The sequence below is a fragment of the Myxocyprinus asiaticus genome, chromosome 27, assembly GCF_019703515.2.
Source record: "Myxocyprinus asiaticus isolate MX2 ecotype Aquarium Trade chromosome 27, UBuf_Myxa_2, whole genome shotgun sequence".
NCBI classification, from domain to species: Eukaryota; Metazoa; Chordata; class Actinopteri; order Cypriniformes; family Catostomidae; genus Myxocyprinus; species Myxocyprinus asiaticus.
The window spans coordinates 41428506-41453033 of record NC_059370.1 but is presented as its reverse complement, the minus strand read 5'-3'; the positions used below and the strand labels follow the sequence as shown (position 1 = coordinate 41453033).

General features: G+C 39.1%; 1 protein-coding gene across 4 annotated transcripts in view; it reads right to left on the bottom strand.

Moving 5' to 3' along the window:
* The window catches only part of LOC127417787 (transcriptional regulator ATRX-like), a 62769-nt gene that overhangs the window by 4796 nt on the left and 33445 nt on the right, over window positions 1-24528 (bottom strand). For all 4 annotated transcript variants that reach the window (XM_051658011.1, XM_051658015.1, XM_051658014.1 and 1 more), the window contains 9 exons: window positions 24221-24351; window positions 20707-20801; window positions 20484-20623; window positions 19970-20123; window positions 18001-18101; window positions 16090-16198; window positions 15656-15833; window positions 14690-14881; window positions 2967-3116 (listed from right to left, as the gene is read on the bottom strand). In XM_051658011.1, coding sequence (XP_051513971.1) covers window positions 2967-3116; window positions 14690-14881; window positions 15656-15833; window positions 16090-16198; window positions 18001-18101; window positions 19970-20123; window positions 20484-20623; window positions 20707-20801; window positions 24221-24351 — 1250 coding nt within the window. The remainder of the gene's footprint in view (window positions 1-2966; window positions 3117-14689; window positions 14882-15655; window positions 15834-16089; window positions 16199-18000; window positions 18102-19969; window positions 20124-20483; window positions 20624-20706; window positions 20802-24220; window positions 24352-24528) is intronic.

Genomic DNA, 24528 nt, shown 5'->3' with positions numbered 1-24528 from the left:
TAGCTACTGCCAAGTGATTCACTGATTAAATTACTTTGACTTCAGCATAATGTTTAAAGTTTCTTGCCAAAAACTAATACAAAGTTGAAAGAACATGCATGTGTCAATATGGTATGAGTTATATAAAAACAAAGTTCAAAATCTGCTTCAAAACATCTCAATGCTCAGTAAAACAACTGAGACCAAGCAGCTTATCAAACAGCAAGGAACTGGAGTTTTCAAGATTGATCACTGCGATAACTTACAAGTATTCCGGAGTACTTCAGAATACTTGGATGAAAATGTGTTACACTCTATAGACCTTAATTCACGCTAGTGCCATCTTTGGAATGACAACGAGGCTGTGAGGGTCTCTTCAATGGGCTGTGCTGCAGTTTAAAGTGTTTTTGGATCATTCCGTGGACAAAACATTGATCAAATATCTGTCGAAGATCACTCAATATACAAAGAACTCCAGACAACATGAGTTATTGAAAATCAGATGTGATTGCCATTGAAGAAACTGTAAGTCTATCCTTCACAGCCTCGTTGTCATTCCCATTAAAAATCAAAGATGGCGCTAGCGTGAATAAGGTCTATAGAGTGTACCATTTTCAAGTGTCTTGGTTGCGAATGACGTATTCAAATGAAAAAAGATGGAAAAATATAAAACTATTGATTTAAAGGTGCATTCAGTAGTTTGGAGCCAATTTAAAAAGTTTTACATATTAACGAATGAGTTGTCTTTTTGTGAAGTTTGATCCGAATGGTGTACACTCACATGAGATGAAGACTGTACTCATAATAGTTTTCTATAAAAAGTGTTTTATTCTACATGGTGCGGGTCACACCCTTCAATGTGTTTCGCCATGATGAAATCACATGACCCGCGGTGTTTCACTAAACGTCGAAGAGGAGAATCCTCACGCTAATTGGCTGCCGTCTGAGTAGATAGATGCGCTTGGTTATGCTTAGAATATTGTTGTTTAGTGGCGCGAAGAGCGAAAAGAGTCACAATGAGCTTCATTGCCAAGTATGCTTACACAAGGAATTTGTCATGGTGACAGAACACAATGGAACATACTTATTTATCGTGCTTTAGCAGCGGAGACAATGGGAGATCCAGTAGCTGTACTGCCAAAGAAAAAAATGTCTGAAACAGCTTGCTTCAAGCAAGAAGACAGAAAGACTGACAAAGGCAAAAACTAGAGTAAGCATCGGTAATGGTAAGGCATCCAAGTCTTCATTCGTTTAGTGTAATTCGTTGTGTGTAAACCATGACGTTGGTTCCTTGGAAATAAAACAAGTTCTTCAAATACGGTATTCATGGACATGCTAAATTTGATCATAAAAACAATATGAGTTTGTTTTTAGGCAATTATATTATAGGAGTAATAAATAACTTTAGAAATTACCTCAAACTCCGACATTTTCCAGATGCAAATGATATTCCAAAGCTGACTCCACGTCGAAAGATGGCAGTATAGCGTCTAACACCACTGCCATATCTGTACTTAAAAGTACACGAAGAAGAGCAATGCTAACGCTAGCTAGAGAACTACTGAATGCCCCTTTAAAGTTGTATAGAAGCAGTTTATTTAAATTTAACTGCAAAATATTCAGATAAATGCAAATATATAAGTGGTTTAAGAGTGTAGGGAGACCTTTTTGATTCCTTCATTCATAGTGCATCATGGAAGCAGGTTTGGAGTGCTTTACCGCAATTCTCTGATTGGTGGATCTTTTTATGCAGGATCATGAGTAGTGTAGCTCTTCACTAAGAATTCCGCAATTAAACCCAGTTTTTGAATAATGAAGATGAAATAACATGGACTGATGGCTTAAACAGATGCATATACCATCAATTAACAACATCTATAATTCTTATTTATTAAGTGACATTTAGTTGAATGCAGCAAAGTTTCCCAGGGAATCAGTGTTCTTCTTGTTTAATAAGGATAAGGGGAATGAGTGAGCAGGACAAGCGCGATTAAAAACTAATAACAGTGAATTTGAACGGCAAGCAGACTCTTGGAATATAACGCAACTTCAGTGCTGGGATCCCACACTGTAACTAGGCATTTCTGTCCCAATAAGCTCTATTTATGAGCTGCTGACCTGCACTATTGAGATTGAAGAGTCTATAATCTGAAGACAAAGACTCAGATTGTTTTAGTACTTCAAAAGGTTCCAGGACTGTGAAAGAGTATAGAGAGCCATCATTTGGACCACAACACTGCGTGTAGATTTATGTAAGGGAATGATTTTGATCTACTGTACTACATTTTTCAGACAAGGCATGCTGCAGTGGGTCTAGCTAGAACCATTACCACCTTATTTCAAGCAACAAGGCTTCTTGGTAGCTTCCAGTGGATTTATGTAGCTCTAAACAGAGCTTTATTATTTACGAGGAGCTATACTTTGAAGCTTCTGTGGAATTTTGTTCATGTAAGCACATATGCATGTAGTTTAGCCTCATTAAAAGACCTCTCTTGTGTTCATGTGTGTGTCAGTTTTATAATTTCACCTGATAAGTGGAATGTTACAAGTTCTGTGATTTGAAAACCTGACTTGTTACCAAGATTTGAGCAAGACATTCTAAGGCCTTAGGGATGTAAAGTTGGAAACAAAGTTTTTAGAAACACCAAGGTCTACATCAGGACTTCTATTTATTTTAGGGACAGTCCACCCCAAAATTAAAGTTGTCATCATTTACTTAGCCTCATGTTGTCCCCTAAGACTTCTCCCTAATATTTCCTTTTGTGTACCACGGAAAGAAAATAATACAGGTTTGGAACAGCATGAGAGTAAGTAAATGACTGATTTTATATATATATATATATATATATTGTCAGATATCAGGGAGAGATAATTTACCAAGTCTGTTCACAAATAAAATCTGCCATTATTTTTATATGATATAAAGTACTTTTCCAAACCTAATGCATATCTGCCATCATATATAAAGGGTTTGTGTGGCTACAGACCTTCTTCTCCGCCTCGTATTCAGCCCAGGCCGCTTTGCGATCTTCCTCACTCAGTGCCTCTTCCTCCTTGTGGTCCAGCAAGGAGTCGTGCTCGTGGTAGCCAACGATCTGATCTTTGAAACTATGCAGCAATTCGGCCAAGACAGGATCCTAGGACAGGAGAGAGATACAGGGCACGATCACACATCAATCCACACATCTGTGACCTAAAGATCACAGCCAACAGCCAAAATTACAGGTCAACTCAACATCATCAACAACAAAACAAAAAGTCTGTCCGTGGCCTACCAAGCCACAGGAAGAGAAACACATACCACATCCTTGCACTGATTTATTTAAATTGCTAAAACATAAGATCTAAAAAAATAAGAAACACACACACACACACACACACACACACACAAATGCACATGATCATACATGACACATAGCAAATGAGCTAGTTTGAGCCAAAACACAAAAAAATGGAACAGCCTCAAAGTGTGCGTTCACAGGGGGACATATTTAAAATAACTTCAGAGGCTTTCATGCAATGCTGGTCTCCATGACAACACTGTTATTGAAAACAATACCTGAGCAGAGCACAATTCACATCCAGACCTCGTACAAACATGGTTTAAATTACTCTGTACAGCAAATGTTTGCTTTTCTTTGTCTCGCCTGCGCTTTACATTAAAAAGGTCCTCCAGATCTGGAAACATCTCCAGCGTACTGCTGAAACCTGACGACAGACGAGTGATGGTTACATCACCATACGAATAAGCAGCGACAACAACGGCGCTGCTACAAACAAAATGAATCAAACGTCACAAAATTCGAAAAGAAAACCCTCATGTTTAAAAATTAAAGGAATTTTCCAGGTTAAAAAAAAAAGTGTTTCGACAGCGTTAATCATTTGCTATCAATTTCCACAATTATTTTTGACTTGTCCCTCAGTTTGTAAAAACAAACGAAAATAATAACGCTTACAGCAATGCACTTACAACGTTAGTCTATGGGGTATGTTTTTAAATGTACGGTTTAAAAGCAGAAATGTAAAGCTTGTATTTTAAGTGATTATAATGTGTTATTTATTTAAAAAAAAAAATAATAATAATAATAATCTGAGATGTAAAGTTGTCTAAATTGTACCTTTATAACTGGGACTACTTTTGGCGCATGAACTTCTAGTTATGCATTAACAACGTAATTCCTGTGGGCTGGTTTTTCTCTGTTTTCTCTGACCCTTTCTCGTGACCTTGGATGGATCATGTGAAAGTCACCAAGTTTATCAGCATTGCATGGTCATGACAGGAGTCAAAAGACCGGATATAACTTTGCACAGACAAGGTTAGTAAGCGATTCTACCATACTAGCCTCATGTTTAACATCTGTTAAGTCATGTGGCTATACTTGTGATACTGTGTGTGTATTTTAATGTTTATCCCAATGCAATTCCTTTGAAGAAACACTTGTGTGAAACACACACTTTAAATTTTGAGAGGCAAGTCACGGAATAAACATATGAAGTAAAAATAGAACTGCACAACTCCATACATAAGCTTGTATTTGGAGTTGTGCAGTTATACGTTTTCCTTTATATATTCTATTTATATGGCCCATAGACTTATATTGTAAAGGCTAGAGCAGTGGTTCCCAACCCTGTCCCTGCAGGGCCTCAACACTGCACATTTTGTATATCTCCCTTATCTGACACACCCAATTCAGGTCTTGGAGTCTCCACTAATGAGCTGATGAGTTGAATCAGGTGTGTTTGATTAGGGAGATAACCAAAATGTGTAGTGCTGGGGGGCCTCCAGGAACAGGGTTGGGAACCACTAGGCTAGAGAATACTATGTTTTTCAGTGGGCTGTTCCATCTAGAACAGTCCAGTGCATTGCCTTTCTAAGTACACTCTTTTGAGTGCACGCCCATATGGACGCGTTTGACGCATGCACACTACGACTGCTTTGCAATACTCTTTTAGCACAGTCAACTCCAGGCACATAAGTCAATGAAGCGTAAAGACACGGACAGGCGCGTACTATGCTGATGACGAAATTTGCGCCATGCGCACTGCGTGTGAGACATATGGGCAAAGTATACTTTGGCCTTGAGTGTGTTGCTGTAAACATGACTTGTATTGATCCCAGAACATTCCTTTAAAGATCGCCTATGAGAATATAAGAAACAAAATGAGCAAAACTTGATTATCCTCCAAAAAGTGAATTGTGAATAATCAGACCAAGATTTATTTTAAGAAAAAAAGATAACTGCAGTTAGATAGGTAGCAGTAACAGAACCATGCTTTCTGCATTACAGCAGAGTGTAATGTAGAGTGCCGTTACAGATCAGTCTACATCAAGACATTTTAGTAAATGGCTTTGATAGTTGGAAAATAAAAACATGTGGCGAAAGCAAAGCACAATCACCCCAGGCCTGGCCCATCCCCTCGACAGGCCCGACTGGATGGATGAAGGTAATTTCTGGCTTAGGTCGCTAAATTAAAACATGGCTAGTCTCGTGCAGGAAGACTCCATGGAAAACTTACAGGAGAGAGCCGAGATGTGATTTATTTACTCAATGTTAACAAGAAAAGATTATCTCTTTTTGATGAAAGTGTGCAGAACATGGAGGGACTGAAGTGCGAGTCGAGTGTCTCTTGAGTGAAGGCAATTAGATGATGAAGCTGTTTGAATCTCAAGCACATTTCAAACACTTGCCACCACCAGAGGGGCGACCCGGGCCCGAGCTTAACTGTACATAGTCTAACACTGAGCCAGGTAACTGGGTCACAGAGCCGCTGGGTCAAATGACAGCGCAGCCGTCCAGGGGAGCAGGGAACGCTGGGATTCCTGATTAATCTCCAGGCTGGAGCTCCACGGGTGGTCTCGTCTGTCTCTGTAACCTGCCCTACATGTGCATCTCGACCAGAGGCACTAATGACGGTAACAAGAACTCCTGCATTGTCATACTGTGAGCTAACCTCAAGGATAATGACGGCTTTAGGAAACGCTATCGTTTTACCTCTGGGATTGGGGGGGGGGCAGGTTATGCAGACTCTTGTAAGGGGGGGGGGGGCAGGTTATGCAGACTCTTGTAAGGGGGGGGGGGGGGGAAATGAGCAGACTGCAAATTTCTTTCTTTTCTCAAGGAAATGGGGAGTGGGGATCCCACAGGAACTCAAATGGGGGGAGGGAGCATTTTGCTTTTGATCAAAGCATGGAGGTGCCCAAACCAGACTGCCGCAGGGCTAAATACAGCTCCAGGTGAGGAACAGTCTACCTGACTGCCAGTGTCTCACCACTGAGCTCTTCCACTTGACTTTACACTACTTAAAGTTCTGTAATCATTTACACACCCTCATGCCATTCCAAACCCATATGACTTTCTTCCATGGAAATCAGGAGATTTTAGGCAGAATGTTAGCCTCGTTCACTTTCATTGCACCATTTTTGTGCATGTACTGAAGGCGAATGGTTGCTGAGACTGAACATTCTGCCTAAAATCTCTTCTTAAAATAAAGTTGGACTATTCTACAAATGTCTTTTTGTGTTTATACAATATATCTCAAAAGGGCAATATCTTACTAGCAAAATCGTATATTAAATTCCCTCAAAGAGATATTTTGCATAAAGAAAAGCCTAGATTTACAACTAATACGATTTTTTTGCATTGTAAAATATTTATGATTGTTATGCCCACATTTTATCCCCAATTCTCCTTACCGCAATAAATCCAGAGATTTAACTTTACTGATTGTTTTATTAAAATCTGAGAAAATGAAAGGCAGTACCCAAGAGAGTCATACTATGATGTATAAATACTAAACAATAATATCTCCTTTTTTCCCACATTCCGGTAATAAGAATTGGTGGGTAAAATGTGCTAAATTGTCAAGAAAATAATGTCACAATGTAAAAAATCTTTATGACCTTAATTTTCAATATGCTAAATATGATCCATTTCTCTTTTGATTTGAGAGAAATATAGCATCCAAAAAAATATATGACAAAGCGTAATCGAATATTTGAAGGATCGATCAAATACGCTGGGTTACAAGTCACGTTACGTCTTTCAGAGCATGCTTGCGCGCACTACACAAAAGCCAGTTTTGGTTGAATTAATGTTCATTCATGCTGGGCGAAGCAGAGCTACAAATCACATTATCTAGGTCTGTTAGTCCGACCAAGCAAAAATCTGATTGACGATTTCAGTCGAACTGAAGCTTTAACATGAAATTTGAAAGACAAATTATTGTTTTAGTCTTAGTGAAATTGATCTTTTCATGTAATTATACCAAGTGGCACTAAACCCATTACTGGACGATTGATTGCTCTCTGCCTGACATTACATTTTTAAAATTGCCCTGAATTAAAAGTTGACAGCAATAAGTATTCTCTCAGCTATGATGCCTAAAATACAAAGCCGAAAGAACGAAATAACTCCCACAACATTGCTGGTAAAAATGAACATTCAAATAAACTGCTTTAAGGGCTCTGCTCAACTACATATGTTTACGACATGGCAAACAAAGCAAATTTATTTAAAGACCAAGTGCCAGACTAACTCACTAACTTAGGTTCAAAGGTACACGTTTTTTCTATGCTATTTGGCTTTCTACGGAATAATGTTAAGCACATTTACAGCTCTTTCAGCCCAATTTCCTGCCTCTTAAGGTTTGATCATGCCACCGCATATTAAATGCACACCGTATTCACTTAAACTTCACTTTATTTCACTCATTACCACAACTATAAACCTCTGCCATTCGCTCTTTAGCAGGGAGGGTGTAAAGAGTGGGAAAATGGAAGCATTACAGGCTGAAGTGAGATATGAACAAGAGCTAAAGAAACAGGTGCTTTGGAAAACTAGGGCAGAATTGTTGTCCTTATCTTATGAAACCATGCCCTGTTTCAACATGACATTCTCTAAATGCATTTTAACGAAGAGTGACTTGACCTCCGTGACCTTAAACGGCACATCCCTGAACAAAATAAAAATCGCATCTACCAGTTTTAAAAGAAGAGCCCAATGCTCGTCTCAGATTGAGCAAGACACTGGGTTTGACATGCAGGTGTACAAACGTTAGAAACCAAGAAGTCCAGTGCAAGAGACTGGAGGAATGTGAGGGATTAAGATATTTGTAATACCTAACCTTAGCCAGGCAAAACGTACTCTACAGCTGCACGCAAATTATACACAACCTCAGTGCCCTGATATAAACAGTCTGCATCTGCAATGCTCTTGATGTTTGGCACAGAACCTGATTTCAGGTGTCCATCAGGGCAATCTCACTATCAGGGATTGACATTAACTTTTGTCGAGCCTTGATGTCGAACTTAAGTTGTTTTTTGCACTGCAAACACAACATAGAAAAGGTGTGTTCACCATTTAAATGAGGTACAGAGATGTCATAATTAGGGCTGGGTATCGATATAGATTTCAGATTTCCTGATTTGTTTAGATTCACAAGGTCTTGATTAGGGCTGAAAAGATTAGTCGACGTTATCGACAACGTCAACAATAAAAAAATTAGAATGGTCATTTGATGTCATTTAACGTAACATGAGATCATACGAAGCTCTAATGATCGTGCGCGACTCAGGAGAGGAAGAAAACAGCTCACAGGCCAGACGCACTCGAAACTTTCACAGCTTCAGGTGATGTACATCGCAAAGTTTGAGGGAATTATACAAAAATCCCAAATAAGTAAATTCAGAAGCACTCTCGTTGTGGAATAAGTGGAGCTGGAGGTGTCGCTCCGCAGAAGCAAAACTTGCATGTCGAGCGTCTTGAAAGGAAACACCCCGGCGTTACATCTTTAATGCAGTTATATTTAATGCGTTATAGCTTTATTACAGTTCAAATAATACGGAAGCAGGTCATGTAAATAACTACAAACTCCGAAAATGGCATTTCTCTGTGTGGTTAGCACCTCTTCAATGAGTTGCGTTAAGTGTCCCGATCTAAGGGGGAAGAGACTGAAACTGCATCCGGCTGATGCACACACTGTCGCAGAGACGCTCGTCCCTCGAGCGCGCGCTTAATGCAGCTAAATTATAACGTGATGGCTCGCAACTTATTGAATCGTAATGTATGTGTCACTGTGCATTATTATTGTAAAGAAAATTGGCAATACGCAGCTTTATTAAGACAGTTTGTTTTTTTGTGAGTTAAAGATGGATTGAAGTGAACAGAAAGGTGAGAGAGGGTAGTCTTCGCCCCATTATACACTGCAACAAAATAAGTTTTTATTGTGGCTTGTTTTCCAATATAAACCTCCTTTAAAACAACGTACATTTACTTTAGCAGCTATAATGCATAAGAAAAAATTGTTATCCGAGAATGTTGAATATAATATTAAAAATAAAAATATTTTAAAATACCTAAAAATCCATTAAAATAAGATGCATTCACCTGAGAAGCAGCATTTAAGATATTTAGACTTGCTTTTAGAGAATAGATATATTTGGTCTTTACTGCACTCGCAGAAGTATAACAAAGTGAAAAAATACACTTATATACATAATACACTTATATTTGTCTCTTAAAGCAAGTCTAAATATCTTATATGTTGCTTCTCAAGTAAATGTATTTTTAGACTATTTTAAAATGGAAAACAAGACAAAAACACTTGATAACAATAGGATTTTTTGCAGTGAATTTTTTTTACTGAATTAAACTTAAGAATGAATTCAGTGAATATCATTTTGAGGTATTTTTAAATGATGATTTTGTCCGCTTTATTGGTAGTAAGCACCTTTAATACAAACTTTTAAGTCGGGGCACAAGCTGAATAGTTGGTTTAGAGCTAATGATTAATCATTGCAATTATCACCCGAATAGTCAAATAATCGTTCTAATAATCGTTAGATTAGTCAATTATCAAAACAATCGTTAGCTGCAGCCCTACTCTTGATTTGATTCAATTCTGATTAATTGGGGTACATTTCAACTACACCATACATTTTGCTTACAAATGAAAGAAACACTCTCAGCTAACTGTTAATTCTACAGGAAAATATGAATTAAAAAAATTTATTCAATTCAATATTTATTAATAAAGCACATTTAAAAAAAACCAAAGTTGACCAAAGTTCTGTACAAAAAGAAAAATAATAAGATAAAACAGATAAAGTAAATAACAACTACTATGATAAAAGAAAACGGTTCACAATGATCAAGGAGTATTGAAGGCTAGAGAGAATAAGTATGTATTTAGAGGAGACTTGAAGGCTGAAATAGAAGAGGCTAATCTGATATGGAGAGGTAGACTGTTCCAGAGTTTTGGACCGGCGATCACAAAGGCGTAATTTTTTTAAGTCTTGATCTAGGCACAGAGAGTAAACCAAGATCGCAATATCTCAGAGTTCTAGAGGGAATATACGGATGGAGCAAATCGGTCAGATACTGAGGGGCCAGATTATTGAGGGCTTTGTAAACATACAATACAATTTTAAAATTAACAACAGTGCCCAAACTATGCAGTGCATTTGCTATTTATTTCACAGATATAATAATCAAAACAACTAAAACTATGGCAAACTCGAAAGTAAAACATGGATCTTAGGATTTTAAAAATCGATATCAGGATTGCTCAAATGAAGATTGAGAAATCTAGAAAAAATCTATATGTTTTTACTCAGCAATAGCCGTAATGCATTCACAGTCGTGGGAAACAATTTATCCAAAGTCGAAGGCTGACTGCCGATAGAAAACAAGATGCGCGTCGATTGTCATGACAAAAGCAAAGTTTAAGGTGATTCTGATCCCATTTGCTTTTAATCCGCGGTCCAGTCCGCTTAGTAACATACACCACTTTTCAGGCTCTTTATTTTCTAATTAGCGCAATTCCGGAGACAAAAGTCAGGAAAGGTGAAGTGTATAATTTCTGTGCCACCAAACGCAATCGCAAAAATAATGACTTCAAAAACGTTTCCTGAACAATGCCCCTCGCCCCATCTGTCATTTAGTGGGTCAAGCTCATGTCATTAATTGGGACGATGTTGCCATGTCAGGCTGTTTGGAATGTTCAAAAAGAATGTTATAATAGTGTTACCGTTTTTACGCTTTTCTGGGCATCAGCCTACGGATGGCTTACTTATAGTTGTCTTTGAATTTTAAGCGGAGACGGAAGTATTTTAGCATCCAAGAAATTAAACATCAACTTTAATATTAAGCCTGGCTATCATTCAATTCTTTTTATCGTTTACGAAAGCCATAAGAGTACGTTAGCTGAGACCGTCTACTATGCACTCTAGTTCACACCTTCAGGCGTTTCATCCAAGTTGGGGCAAATATCTAAAAACTGAGGGTTGAAAGCAACTACTCATTTAAAGAACATCTGGGAGACTTATTAAGGGCAGTTCCTGCACCTAATTACCACAACTCAAGTCTGTTCCTTTGCTCGAGACCCAATCAGCAAGGGAGCCAGAGTGAAAGCAAATTACACTTTCCCACCGATGGGCCACTGTCAGGAAGTGTACACAATGATCTGACCGTGTCAAGTCAAGCTGGCCCTAGGTCTCAGCTCTGTAGAGGGCCTCCAAAGCGCCCGAGGCAGGGCCAGACCCCAAGCTGGGTGGCTCTCATGTCTGGGCCGCGGCACTCTTCTTTGTCATTAGAGTGGAAGTCCGCTAGCTTCCTTTGTCTCCAATTAAGTTTCTCTAAAGAGCACAAGGACATCCTAAAACAGGTTTGGAATAATGACTGATCATCAGGTCAGGGGATGTTTACGGTGTTCCTTTGAAAACTTCAGAGACAAAGCGGTGAATCAGCAGAACAGATGGCCTTCGTGAGGGGCATGCATGTTTGGGTGAGCAGCTACAGGACTCGGGTTCAGAGCAGGATGTGTAAGTAAGACGGAGATGGGGGTGGAGACTTCCCAGAAGGACTAGGGAAAAGTAACTGAGCAATAAGAAGGGAAAAGGAGTTAATGGTTGGAAGATTTGCTATCGCTAGATCAGAGTAAGTTTATAGTATACCATTATGGAGGAAAAATCGTATTCCCTATATCCCGGAGGCTTTTAAGGCAATGTTAACTTAAGCTGTTAAATTAACAACCAGATTTCATTTGAATTCTAATACATACTACTTATATACACTAACAAAAATCTTATCAATAGCAGCCACTTTCCATGGAAAGAGTCCAAAATAGGGCTTGAAATGCCGTTTCAAGTAAGTATCAGTGGAAGAAGGTGCTTAACCTTTAAGAAATTATGTTCGTCCACCTCAAGAGGTCAAACTAAACATAATGCAAGCTGTTTTTGTCAAATACAATTTTGGTATATATCTAAATGCAGTTTAAAACCCCGATTACATGACTTATAAAATAAAATAAATAAAAAACCTTGCACTTGTCAGTTTTTTTTTCATCACAGTTTAAAACGTAATTTGCACGTAAGGTGAGATGCACAGTGAGTTTTGATTCTGATGGTATAAGTTCAAAAGTTTTGATGACAGGTGTCAGATGTCACCCGCACTAGTGCGGATAAATAATTTTCCACATGTACATGCAGCAATTTTCACTTGCATTTGCTTACACCCTAGAGCCCTTTTTTCAAATGTTTTTCCATTTTTTTTTTTTCAGCAAAGGAGCTCAAACTTAGATACTTCTCCGCAATGCTGGAAGTCGTACCTGCAACGATGTGCAATTCCTGACACAGTATCGGCAGCTATTCTTACAAACTGGCAGGTCTTATAAAGTGCTGGTACTGTGTCCTGCACCCGCAACACGATGAGGGGGAAGTTAAGCATTTATTTCTAGCACACCCATCTCAATAATCGGGAAGCCATTTATTCAATATGTATATGATAAATAGAACATACAAAACATGTACAAAAATAACATAAGGGAGTTGTTTTACATAGCTAATTGTGTTAAACATATTTTCAAAATACTTTGTGTGAATGTTTAAGTGCATTAGAGGAAGTACGCAAAAGGATGTTAAATATTCGGAGGGGTACGCCACTGTAAAAGTTTGGGAAACACTGGCCTAAACCACCACTGGAGTGGTGGTGGTGTAGTGGACTAAATAAAGCACTGAACTGGTAAGCAGAAGGTTGTTGGTTCGATCCCCACAGCCACCACCATTGTGTCCTTGAGCAAGGCACTTAACTCCAGGTTGCTCCAGGGGGATTGTCCCTGTAATAAGGGCACTGTAAGTCACTTTGGATAAAAGCGTCTGCAAATGCATAAATGTAAAGTATGGCATTATTCTGTAGGAGCTAGCAAGTACGGAACCAACTTATGTTTTCCATATAAATGTATATATTTTTCTACAATGATTGTCAAAATTATGACAAGACCAGTGAAGTGGAACAGGTGGGGGAAAATAAAAATAAAAAATACAAGAAAAATACTAAAAGAATAGAATTAAGGCCCAAGTATATACTTGTGTATCAGCACAGTACAAACTATCCACATCGTCTGCATTGAATGCGTCCATATGGGCTCTCTTTCCCTCTTTCCAAAGAGTATACTTTGAAAGGTTAGAGTGCTCAACAGTGTGCGAGACGGGACAGCATGCAGAAAAACTAAAATATACCCTAGCCTTTAGTGCCTTTATTTCTCTGAAGTATTCATACATTTAAAAAGTATTGAGACACCAGTTTATTCCCTTTTTGTGGAAAAAACATTTTTGTCTAGCAACTGTCATTAAAGATATAATTTTAAAGCCTCTAAACAGAAAATAATGCCTCAACGCCCCCTGTGAGCAAGCCAAAGATAACTCCTGAAAAATCTGAAAGAGCCAATGTCATATTTTCTCAGCTTGTTAAAAAGATCAAGAGATTGACATGCAGACACATTACACGAGGTAAGAAAGGGAGCGATGGGCAGAAGTCTGCCAAGTTTAGAAATATTTCCTGTGTTCCGTAAACTTGGCGAGGGCATAGTGAGAAAGAAAGAGATATGACTACAGGCTTTGAGGGATGACTGACTCATCTTCAGACAATTACAGGCAGTAGATTCCATCCATAACAGCTGACTTGATCCATTCTGGAACACATATGGCCAAATGTGGTCATACGAAGTTTGGGCTCCGTCTCCAATTAAAAGACTCATTCAGAACAACAACTGAAGAACAACACTGACTTTGGCTATGTTCAAACAGTCAGTGTTTAGAATTGACAACTGTATTTACTAACAGGTGTGACCATCCTGTTCATACATCAGCTTACAGCAGCTTCTCCATCCCAATGTAAACCTTCTGTGGTACTCAAGACAAATATCAGCTCTGCAGCTGTGTACTTTTGGACACATTTTGGTGGACGTGCACTGGATACCTTTGTTTCCAATTAGAGACTCCAGCGTCTTCAGCTCTGCGATATAAACGCTCTTCTGTAAATAATGGTAAACAAAAGTAGTAGTGCAGCTGCTTGCTGTTGTGAATTGGCTGCACAATCGAAGGCCAATGGGATCTTGTAAAATCTCCAGGGGCTCTCTCCTGTGACCTCGCACCTGCCTCGATGAAGGGACAGAGCTTTTAAAGACAAGATCCAAAAACAATTCCTCAAACCAGCCCTTGCCCCTCAAAGAACGATAAATGCTTTAGAAGCCAACCTCATGAGTAAATAACACCGTTTATCACCCGCTGTGAAGTTCAAAGGTAATGTGCCCAGAACACAGGTCTGGAGCATTCAACGTATGCAAATTGAAACAAAACAACCAAAAGATGTTATCTGTTAGGGGAAACAAATAGTAACAGATGCTCTGAAGTACTAAGCAGAAAGGTTTTTACCTTGGGCAGCATGGGAGTGGCCCTCTTGCTCTTCTTCTCAGAGGGATCATCTAGCTGGTCGGGCTCAAACGTGTAGAGCTCTGTCAGTTCGTTCATCGTAAAGTGACGTTCAATTTGCTGCTGGTCTACGACTCGGAAAGACAGCGACTGTTTGGTGACCTGTCGGTCATAGATCTTCTCCTCCATGGTTCCCTGTTGAAATATATATTGAAAATCAACTTACAACTCTATTCCAAACTTCGTGAGATGTCCATGTAGGAATCATTTTCACGCATCATAGATACATTGCCAACACATGTTCTACACATTAGGCAAATTTGATTTATGCTAAGAATTGGAATATCTCCAAAGCAATTTGCAAATAAAGCAGCGTTTCCATCCCGTGTGTTTAAGAGAACAAAACCGTCACTTCTAGGAAAACTGCCGCAAAATAGAAATGAAAATGTAAGTTGAAGCCACAGTGGCATCTATGTACCTTTGTAAATTCTATAGAATATATTCAGTAAATGTGTTTCCATCGTAGTTTGTGCAATTTTTTTTTATCCACCTCAAGAAAACGTATAGTCATAGTTAAAACATAGTCTAGTTAAAAATGAACTATTTTACCCAATATGTGAGTGTTCCATTTAATTTTTGTGCATTGTTAGCTTAGCAACATGATAACGTCAGTCTTTATAGGAATCAACTGAGCGTTAGTCAAGACTCTTGTGCAAATCACATAAGAAGAGCTATTTGTGTGGCATAGGTGAATGACTATTAGTGGAGTTAATGCTCAAGTGGACAATTTCAAATCAGTCAGTCGTACCATTTTGGTTAGGATGTTGCCTTGGTAACCGCCTATGCAGACAGCAGAAAAGCAAGGCAGCTCATTAGGGTTTCGATCAGACCTGATGAGTCATGTTAGCCATTTTCGGTTTATATGGAGTCTAAAATCAAAATTAACATAAATTGAGCCAAATGTCTCACCTGAGCCAAAAACCTGTAGACAAACACAGTCTTCACTTGACCAAAGCGATAGACCCTGAAAATACTCTGAATGTCGTAGGACGGGTTCCACGAGGCATCGAAAATTATGACCCTGTTCGCAGCCACCAAGTTGATCCCAAGAGAACCAGCTCTGGTTGAGATGAGAAACAATCGACCCCTGTGGAGTTTAAGAAAACAAGTGCTTGACTTTCATAGAAACAGAATGGTTCCACTGTTTTCTAAGGTTTAAAGCCAAACGTTTGGTTAGAGGTTTGGAAATCTTAGTCACAGTCATACTGAAATCACTAAACAATCTCAGCTTTAGATTACAGCGTTAAGTGTCCTTGATTATGGCAGTCCTGTAAAGTTACATTTAAGAAACAGGGTAAGTGTACTTGACAGCCATTTGCTACTTCAAGAGAAATTGTGTTTACCGAACATTACTGGTGTCATTGAACTCTTCTGCCCATTTCTTCCTGGTCACGGCATTGGTGGAACCATCCAGACGGTAGTAGTCAATATTTCGGAACCACTTGCCTTCACCTTCAAGGGAAAAATTGCACAGCCAATCAAAATAACATTTCTCATAGCAGGCATACAGCAATCATAGCTCTGAAAGCTGCATTGTTAAAGAGACCTCAGGGGAAAGTATGCACCCTTGGTAGGTGGCAGAGTACAGGTTACTTGTGTTCAGCTTTTAATATTGTGACCTCCCACACCTGTGTTCATAACTAACATTTCAGTATGTTTCCAATTACTCCTCTGTGATCTTTTCATTACAAATTGGAAACCCTTAAGCAAACATTTTTTCGCAGAATAAAAGTAAAGGTCTAATAATTTTACAAATGCAAGCAAAAACAGCTGCTACGGTTTAATTAGGAACATGACCTTAATCCAGATTTTTTGTGTTTACACGCGTGTTTGCAGGCACTTAACCCAAATTTGTGTCAGCTGTGTGCGCAAATATAAGATGAGCATCCGTGTGTCACTGGAGTTTGAAAATACTGGGCTGACTGTTTTTAAAGTCAACATGAAATGGCTTTTGCAACCCATTTTACTTCCATAATATGTCACATTTGTGATTTAAAACAGTATATTCAATTAGACAAAAATTAGAGGGGGACTTGTTTTGTTCCATTAGGAATATTTTATACAACATTCCATACCAGAATAGAGCCAGTCCTGAATGTGAGATTGCAGTGAATTGTGGAGATCTACTCTCCTCCTGAACCACCACCGACACCCACTTTTGAGGAGGCATTTAAAACAGGACATGGAGGATGAAGGTAAAGTTCACTCATGAGTAGGAATGTGCAAAACTTGTCGACTAAACAGTACTGATGCTGCTAGTTGACTCTGGAATTACTAGTCAGCCAATGTTTTTCCCCATTAAACTATTCAGTATTTTCAAACATTTACATTTGCTCTTATTGGTCCTGCACTATTCATTCAATTGTTTTCAATAAATATGCCTATATTGGCTAACGTTGATTCAGTGAATGCGTGTCATGTTCTATATTTAAATGTACAATGATCATAATGCAAGGCATGCAAGTCGCAGATAAATGTCCATTTTCAGCGGAATTTAGCGTCGGATCTGGCTGTTGGAATAGATTAAGTATTTTAAATGGGTCGCATAAACACACAATGTTTTCTGACTGTTTTCTGAGGGGTTTCTTACTTTTTTAGACTAGTTGACTCAAAAATGTACATTTAAACGTCAGTGAACTCAGTCTTTACGCACATCGAGACCATCTTGACACATCTCGTATATTTTTAAATCTGCTATTTGCTATTATTGGCATAACCTGTTAAACATGAACTGACGTTAAAGCACTGTGTTAAATAAAGGCAAGATTTATGTATTAGCTACAACATCAGGCTACAACAATGTCTAAATAGCTATTTCTCCACCAGTGCGGCCTGGGTGACATTAACCAAAAACTAATCTTTTCAGGGGCGGAGCAAGCTATTACTGTACGTTTCGATAAAAGATTACAAAGACAACTAATTTTTGGAATAACATGCACTGATGAATCACCAACAATTAGACGAGGAATGTATATTATGAAGTAAACAGGGTTATTTTTGATTTCATGTTGACTTTGAGACAAGGCAAAAAGACCATTAACAAGAGAATATACGGAGTATAAAAACCCTGTAGACTTGAATCTGTGGCTAATTTTCTATCAAATTCAAATCACATGCAAGGGCTAAAAGCCAATTTCATATAGGAAACAAGAGTTTATAAAGCAGCAAGAGTTTTGCAGGGTGATCCAGGTTAAGGCAAAACATTCCTAAAACTGCAATAATTAACTGAATACCAGCATGCCTCACTGGCTAACCTTTGTATGGCGAAGGTTTCCCTTCCTCTTTGGCGCGGCCTGCCAACTCCAGAAAATCCTCAATGAGGTCCAGAGAAATGAGAGACTGACTGAACACCAACCTGAACATACAAATCACATGATCCATCACATATACAGTATGACTAGAAGACATGAATGACAACGAATTTAGCTTCACGAATCAAAAATATTTATCATGATCTATAACTCTGCAAAAAATGTAATGGCATCTACGCTAATATTATTTGATTTGTTTCCCTGTCTCAACCTCACGATTCATATCCCGAGGTTACCAGTGCCGGCCAGATCCAGCTCCGTTGTGATGACGACTAAATGCAGCCTTTGCCAGTCAGACATCACTTTGGTCTTTTACGATGGACTGATTAGGATGAACTGATGCCAACTCCAACTGTAAGACATCGGATACTTCATATGCCACTGTCTGAACACTGGCCTTAAGATAGACCTAAACGACCTGCCGGTTGAACTGTGATGCACCTCATTGATCTCTGCCTGCATCACCTTGGTCTAATGATGGACTACAATCTTAAAATGGAATACACAGACTATCATTTAATTGCCAACAAAAGCCTTCATCAGCCAACTAACAAAGGACAATGGATCAACGTGAACTTCTGCAGTTAATCCTGGATGAACGTCAAAGACATTAGTCATTAATCTTACAGTTCATAAAAAATATTTGTATAAACACTGGCCCTTAACACTTACTTAGTTTACTCATTTTAGACCATAACTTGCTCTACACATAAATAAGAAATACTGGCATTATATTCATGATGTTAGTCAGAGGGGAACTGGCCCCCACAGTGAGCCTGGTTTCTTCCAAAGTTATTTTTCTCCATTAACCAACATCTTATGGAGTTTTGTGTTCCTTGCCACAGTCACCAGTGGCTTGCTCACTGGGGTTCAAAATAACATTTTTTTATTTTTTTATTTTTATACACTTTACAACCATATTTAATCAAACTAAACAATGCTCACTCTAAGACTTTAAAGATATTAGTTTCATTTTTTGTTAATGCATGATTTTCTGTAAAGCTGCTTTGAAAAAATGTGTTGTGAAAAGCACTACACAAATAAAAATGACTTGTCTAAACATGGCGTCAATGAGAGACGTGTAGTAGACATGAAATACTTTTAAAAAAGAAGAGTGACATGGTATACTCTATCCAGAACTATTTAAAACAGCATTTTGCAAACAGCATTTAAACAGCATTATTATTATTACACATACAGCTTTTATGACGTAATATTAGTTTAGCGATTACATGGAATACTAGTTCCTTTAAAAGTTGATTTGTCACACCACAGGACCATTTAATATGAACTAGTTAAGGAAAAATGGTGACAAAAACTGGGTAAGGACTTAACATATATGCTGGGACTCCAGACACGCTTTTCCTTTAAACATTCATATAATTTTAGGGGGCCTGGGTAGCTCAGTGGTAAAATACGCTGGCTGCCACCCCTGGTGTTCGCTAGTTCGCTAGTTCGAATCCCAGGGCGTGCTGAGTGACTCCAGCCAGGTCTCCTAAGCAACCAAATTGGCCCGGTTGCTAGGGAGGGTAGAGTCACATGGGGTAACCTCCTCGTGGTCGCTATAATGTGGTTTGTTCTCGGTGGGGCGCATGGTGACTTGAGCGCGGATGGCGTGAAGCCTCCACACGCGCTATGTCTCCGTGGCAACGCGCTCAACAAGCCACATGATAAGATGCGCGGATTGACTGTCTCAGACGCGGAGGCCTCCGCCACCTGGATTGAGGCAAATCACTATGCGACCACCAGGACTTAGAGCGCATTGGGAATTGGGCAGAAAAAGGGGAAAAATCCCCCCAAAAAAAAAAAACATTCATATAATTTTTGACCTAAAATATTAATAAAAAGGGTTTTGGACACGTTATGCACCAACTTCCCAACTGTTGCTACAATGAAGTAAAGCTGAACTCACACTTTTTCTTCCACGGCCTCAGCCATGCGGAGGACCTCAAACAGAAGCAAAATTTTTGCAGAATGCTCCAGAACCTCAGAATCAGCCTCAGTCACAAACTCTTTATACCAGTCTGGTGGCGGGCTGCCAGGACCCGAGCTTGATGTGGGCCGAACTGAGGAAAACACAATCACACGTATAGAAACAAATCACTACATACATACGGTCTATAAATGCATATATAGCACACCAGTAAAAGAACGGCATTCAAGTTTACTTCTGTCCAGTATGGCACTTCAAAAAACCAGCTCTAACCGCACTGAGAAATGGTGCTTTTAGAGATTAAGCTTTTTTTCATTTAAATTTGTGGGGGAGTAGCAATGGAATACCGTGAGGAAAAACAAAATCACAATCACAATCCATAACTGATGCAGCACTGTCCTAATGACATCATCTTTATGTTCAAAACAAGTCCTATAATAATTGCATAGGGTAATATCTAAGGAGATCATTTTGTCAGTAAGCTGAGCCATACCATCCTCCACAGGTTCTGCTCGGTTCCTCCCCTCAGGATTTCCTCCTCGAGAGCTGGTGTTCCACTCTTTGATCACCTCCAGGTCATCACTGTCAGACTTGTCTGAATTCTGCTTTTTTCCTTTGCCTCGTTTCTTCTTCCTGTGTGTGTTTAGGGATTTAGAACAGGCAAGAGGTGGAAAACGGGCCAATTCTAGAGCCAATGAGAGCAAGAGATTCATCACCTTTTGGGCTTCTCATCTTCAGAGGTCAAACTCATAGAAGACTCCTCCGTTTCTGAGGCAATGAACTCCTCCATACTGTCCTCATCGAAGTATCCCTGTTAGTATGCAGTAAAATAGTAACAAATGTCAATGACAAACACTGGAAGCATCACAGAGGCAGAGATATGAGAAATTGTATGTCACAGTAAATGTTAACACCATTTTTGCAGGTAATGCAACCCCAAAATATTATGTAACCATGCAGTAATGCATATTTTTGATAATCCAGTTAATTAACCCTTGTGCGTCAATTAAAAATAAAAAAATTACTCAAAAGGTCCTTAGAGGACAAAAATGTCCTCATCAAAAACTGACATAACAATATTATATATTAATATTATTTTCCACTTTCAATGAGTTAATTTTAACCAACATCAGTCCTGATCATAACTACTAAATATTCATTCATTTTCAGGATTTTAACCCTTTAAATGCCAGTTTGGTTTTTTTACACACACACACACAAATTTCTCATTACACATACAAAACACACTCTGACATCCATACCAACACACCCACACAATTTTAGCTGCATCATTTATTCAACTGGCCTGCAGTGCTCTATAATACAGCAAACAGAAAATATGAAAAAAGCATGTATTTGCTCCATAGGCTAAACATGAGAAAAATGGCGCCATCTGGTGGAAAATATTAGAAAGTGTAATTTTTAATTTTGATATGAGGTTGAAATATCAAAATTCCCCCCAAAATACACACCTTTGGCAAAATTTATGCCGTTGGCATTAACACAGCCAAAATGATTGGGGGAAAAAACAAAAATGAAAAAGACAAAAACGTCCCGATGGTCACACAAGGGTTAAATACTTCATAAATGAAAAATACATATTCTAATTTATTTTCTTTTGTGTGTGGAACATGATCGACTCAAACCAGAAGGTAAGATTATTCTTAAAAAATTAAGGGTCAAGTCTGTCAACAAAATAAAAACAGCTGCAAACAAGATTCAAAATAGTAATAGACAATAAATGCACACCTGTGACCACACATCAGTTCTATATTACGATAGTTGTGGTGTTGCTTGGCAACCATAATAACCTTTAATTACATCATGTCTACACTGGACACAAGCGGAGCTTTGCGATGCAGCAAAACTAAATCTTTCCCATTATAATGGGCTACGAAAAATATATTATAAAATCGCATACTAACTTTATCTGCATAAAGTTATATCCAACTGATGAAATTACTCTGACGTCACACCGCAAGCATTCGCACTTCCGGGATCTTTTCAGCATCAGATTTCAATCGTGGAGATGGGCGGGGGCCTAGGTAGCTCAGCAAGTAAAGACGACGACTACCACACCTGGAGTCAAGTTCGAATCCAGGGCATGCTGATTGACTCCAGTCAGGCTTCCTAAGCAACCAAATTGTCCCGGCTGCTAGGGTGGGTAGAGTCACATGGGGTAACCTCCTCGTGGTCGCTATAATGTGGTTCTCGCTCTCGGAGAGTTGTGCGTGGATGCCGCAAAGAATAGAGTCAGCCGCCACACGTGCTATGTCTCCGCAGTAACGCGCTCAACAAGCCACGTGATAAGATGCACAGATTGACGGTCTCAGACGCGGAGGCAACTGAGATTTGTCCTCCGCCACCCGGATTGAGGCGAGTCACTACGCCACCACGAGGACTTAGAGCGCATTGGGAATTGGGCATTCCAAATTGGGGAGAAAAGAGGAGAATTTTTTTTTTGTGGAGATGGGCAGCGCTGCCGTTTGAATAATCTTTTAAGCATTATATAATATAATAATGTTTGTTGATGTTAATAAAAGTTATTATAAAGGGATATCTATGGTTTACAGCGAAGAAATGATGTTGGTTCTTTCTGAATTATCGGGAAAAAACAGTTTTAACTTAATTCAACAGGAAAGTATGATTATGTTGGTCATGTAATAAACTGATGAACACACAACCTCACACGCTTAACATACTTCTAAAGTCTGAGAAATGCGGTATATGAAAATAAAACTACCATCTGTCAAAATATGCAAATAATGTTTGACTTGTTCAACCTTGTCCATGTTCAAACATAACAGTTTTTGACGAAATGATTATTTACTGCGTTCAAAATAAATGCAAAGACATAACTTTTGCAGTATGACATTATTTTAATTCGCACACCCTTTCACAAACGGAAGCTTCATGTGCTATGTTGGTGGAGATGGGGTCCCATTCTTCCCGTTATCTTCCATGGGTTTTGTTCATCACAAATGATCATAAGATCCCTTATATCTGTCACAGCGATTGCAACTGGAGTGTTTGCGACTGGAGTTTGTGCAATTCCTTCATGAAAAGTTCAGATCTACCAAAAGCAGGTGCGGTGTAGGCGGGACTCATAAGAGCAGAAGTGATAACAATGATGTTGATTCGTGATGTCAAATCCTGAGTTTATCCTGATCCACTGATCCTGATGGAGATTGAAAGAAGACCAAATCTCCAATAATCTTTTGGAAATGTGCGGGTTCAAGCCCATAAACAAAACTTTTTGGGCATTTGTCAGCTCAACTTGAGCGAAGCGTCCATAGACAGCAGTTCTTTTCTCCGCTGCAAAAGAACCTGGAAGTGCCAGAGCGGCGTGTTTGTTTGTAAATAGTAACTTCGTCTACACCGAGTGCGTCCGTTAACACGACATGCCACAACGGCTTGAGGATGTCTACACTGGACGTGTTGACACAAACGTTTTAAACGGTTTAATTTGTGTAGTAGCGGCAGCGCGAAATGGAAAAGGACACCCCTTTATTGTCGGTACAACAAACTCGCCACAACAGACGCTACCGGTGTAGACAGCGTCATTGATTATAATGGGGTTCTATTACTTTTGACGCGACGCTCACGTCCGGTGTAGACAGGGTGTTACACACGGTTTGGTTCTCATGACAACCAAGTTTGAATATAGCATATAAAATTACACGTACGGTAGTACTTGATTTATCATACTAAAAATCATGGTAACTGACATAATGTTTATGTCTTGTGGCTATACTTTTGAAACAAAGTGTATTTTAGCATTTATGGACTGGCTGTATTCGCTTCCATTGTAAGTGCCTCACTGTAACGTTTGCTTTTTTTTTTTTTTTATTGAATTTGTGGTAAACGAATGTTATTCCACAAATACTATTAATTTAGCTTAACCCGAAACATTCCTTGAAATAGCTCTGCGATTATACCATGGTATAAACACATTGAAGAATCTTTACTGGCTGACACATTTCTCTCGTTATACCACCCTACCCTACAGGGGCCTAATCCTACCACAGATAAATACTGTAAAACCAACAGATTGTATATTCTTCTAGGACTTAACATAATAAGATAACCTAGATAGCCTAAGTGATTCTTCAAAGCCGTTTCACATATGCACTGAAAGCGATGACTTTAGGGAAAGTTGTAAATTCCCCTGGGTTGTGTTTTTAAAGCAGTCTGCATTTCTGCTCATCTGCTCAGTCTTTATTCCATCACCTTATTTTCTTTACTGATATAGTCCAGCTGGAGGCACCATGGATGGGTCCAGATTCTGCTGAGCATCTGGAAATCCTGGAAGAGTTTGGTCCCCGCACGGCCTCTTCCACCCTCCAATGCAGAACCCACACCTGTTCAGAGGGAGATGTTTTAGTGCCCACTGTTTGCCCCGTTTTTGACCCAGCGTGCCAGTGCATGGGGCACCACAGCACCACAAGTCCTGAATTCAGATTAGCAGCAAGGATTAACCGAGCAGGTAAACAAGCTCTGTTTTCACACTGAGACTTAGCAATGCAACAAAATCCTCC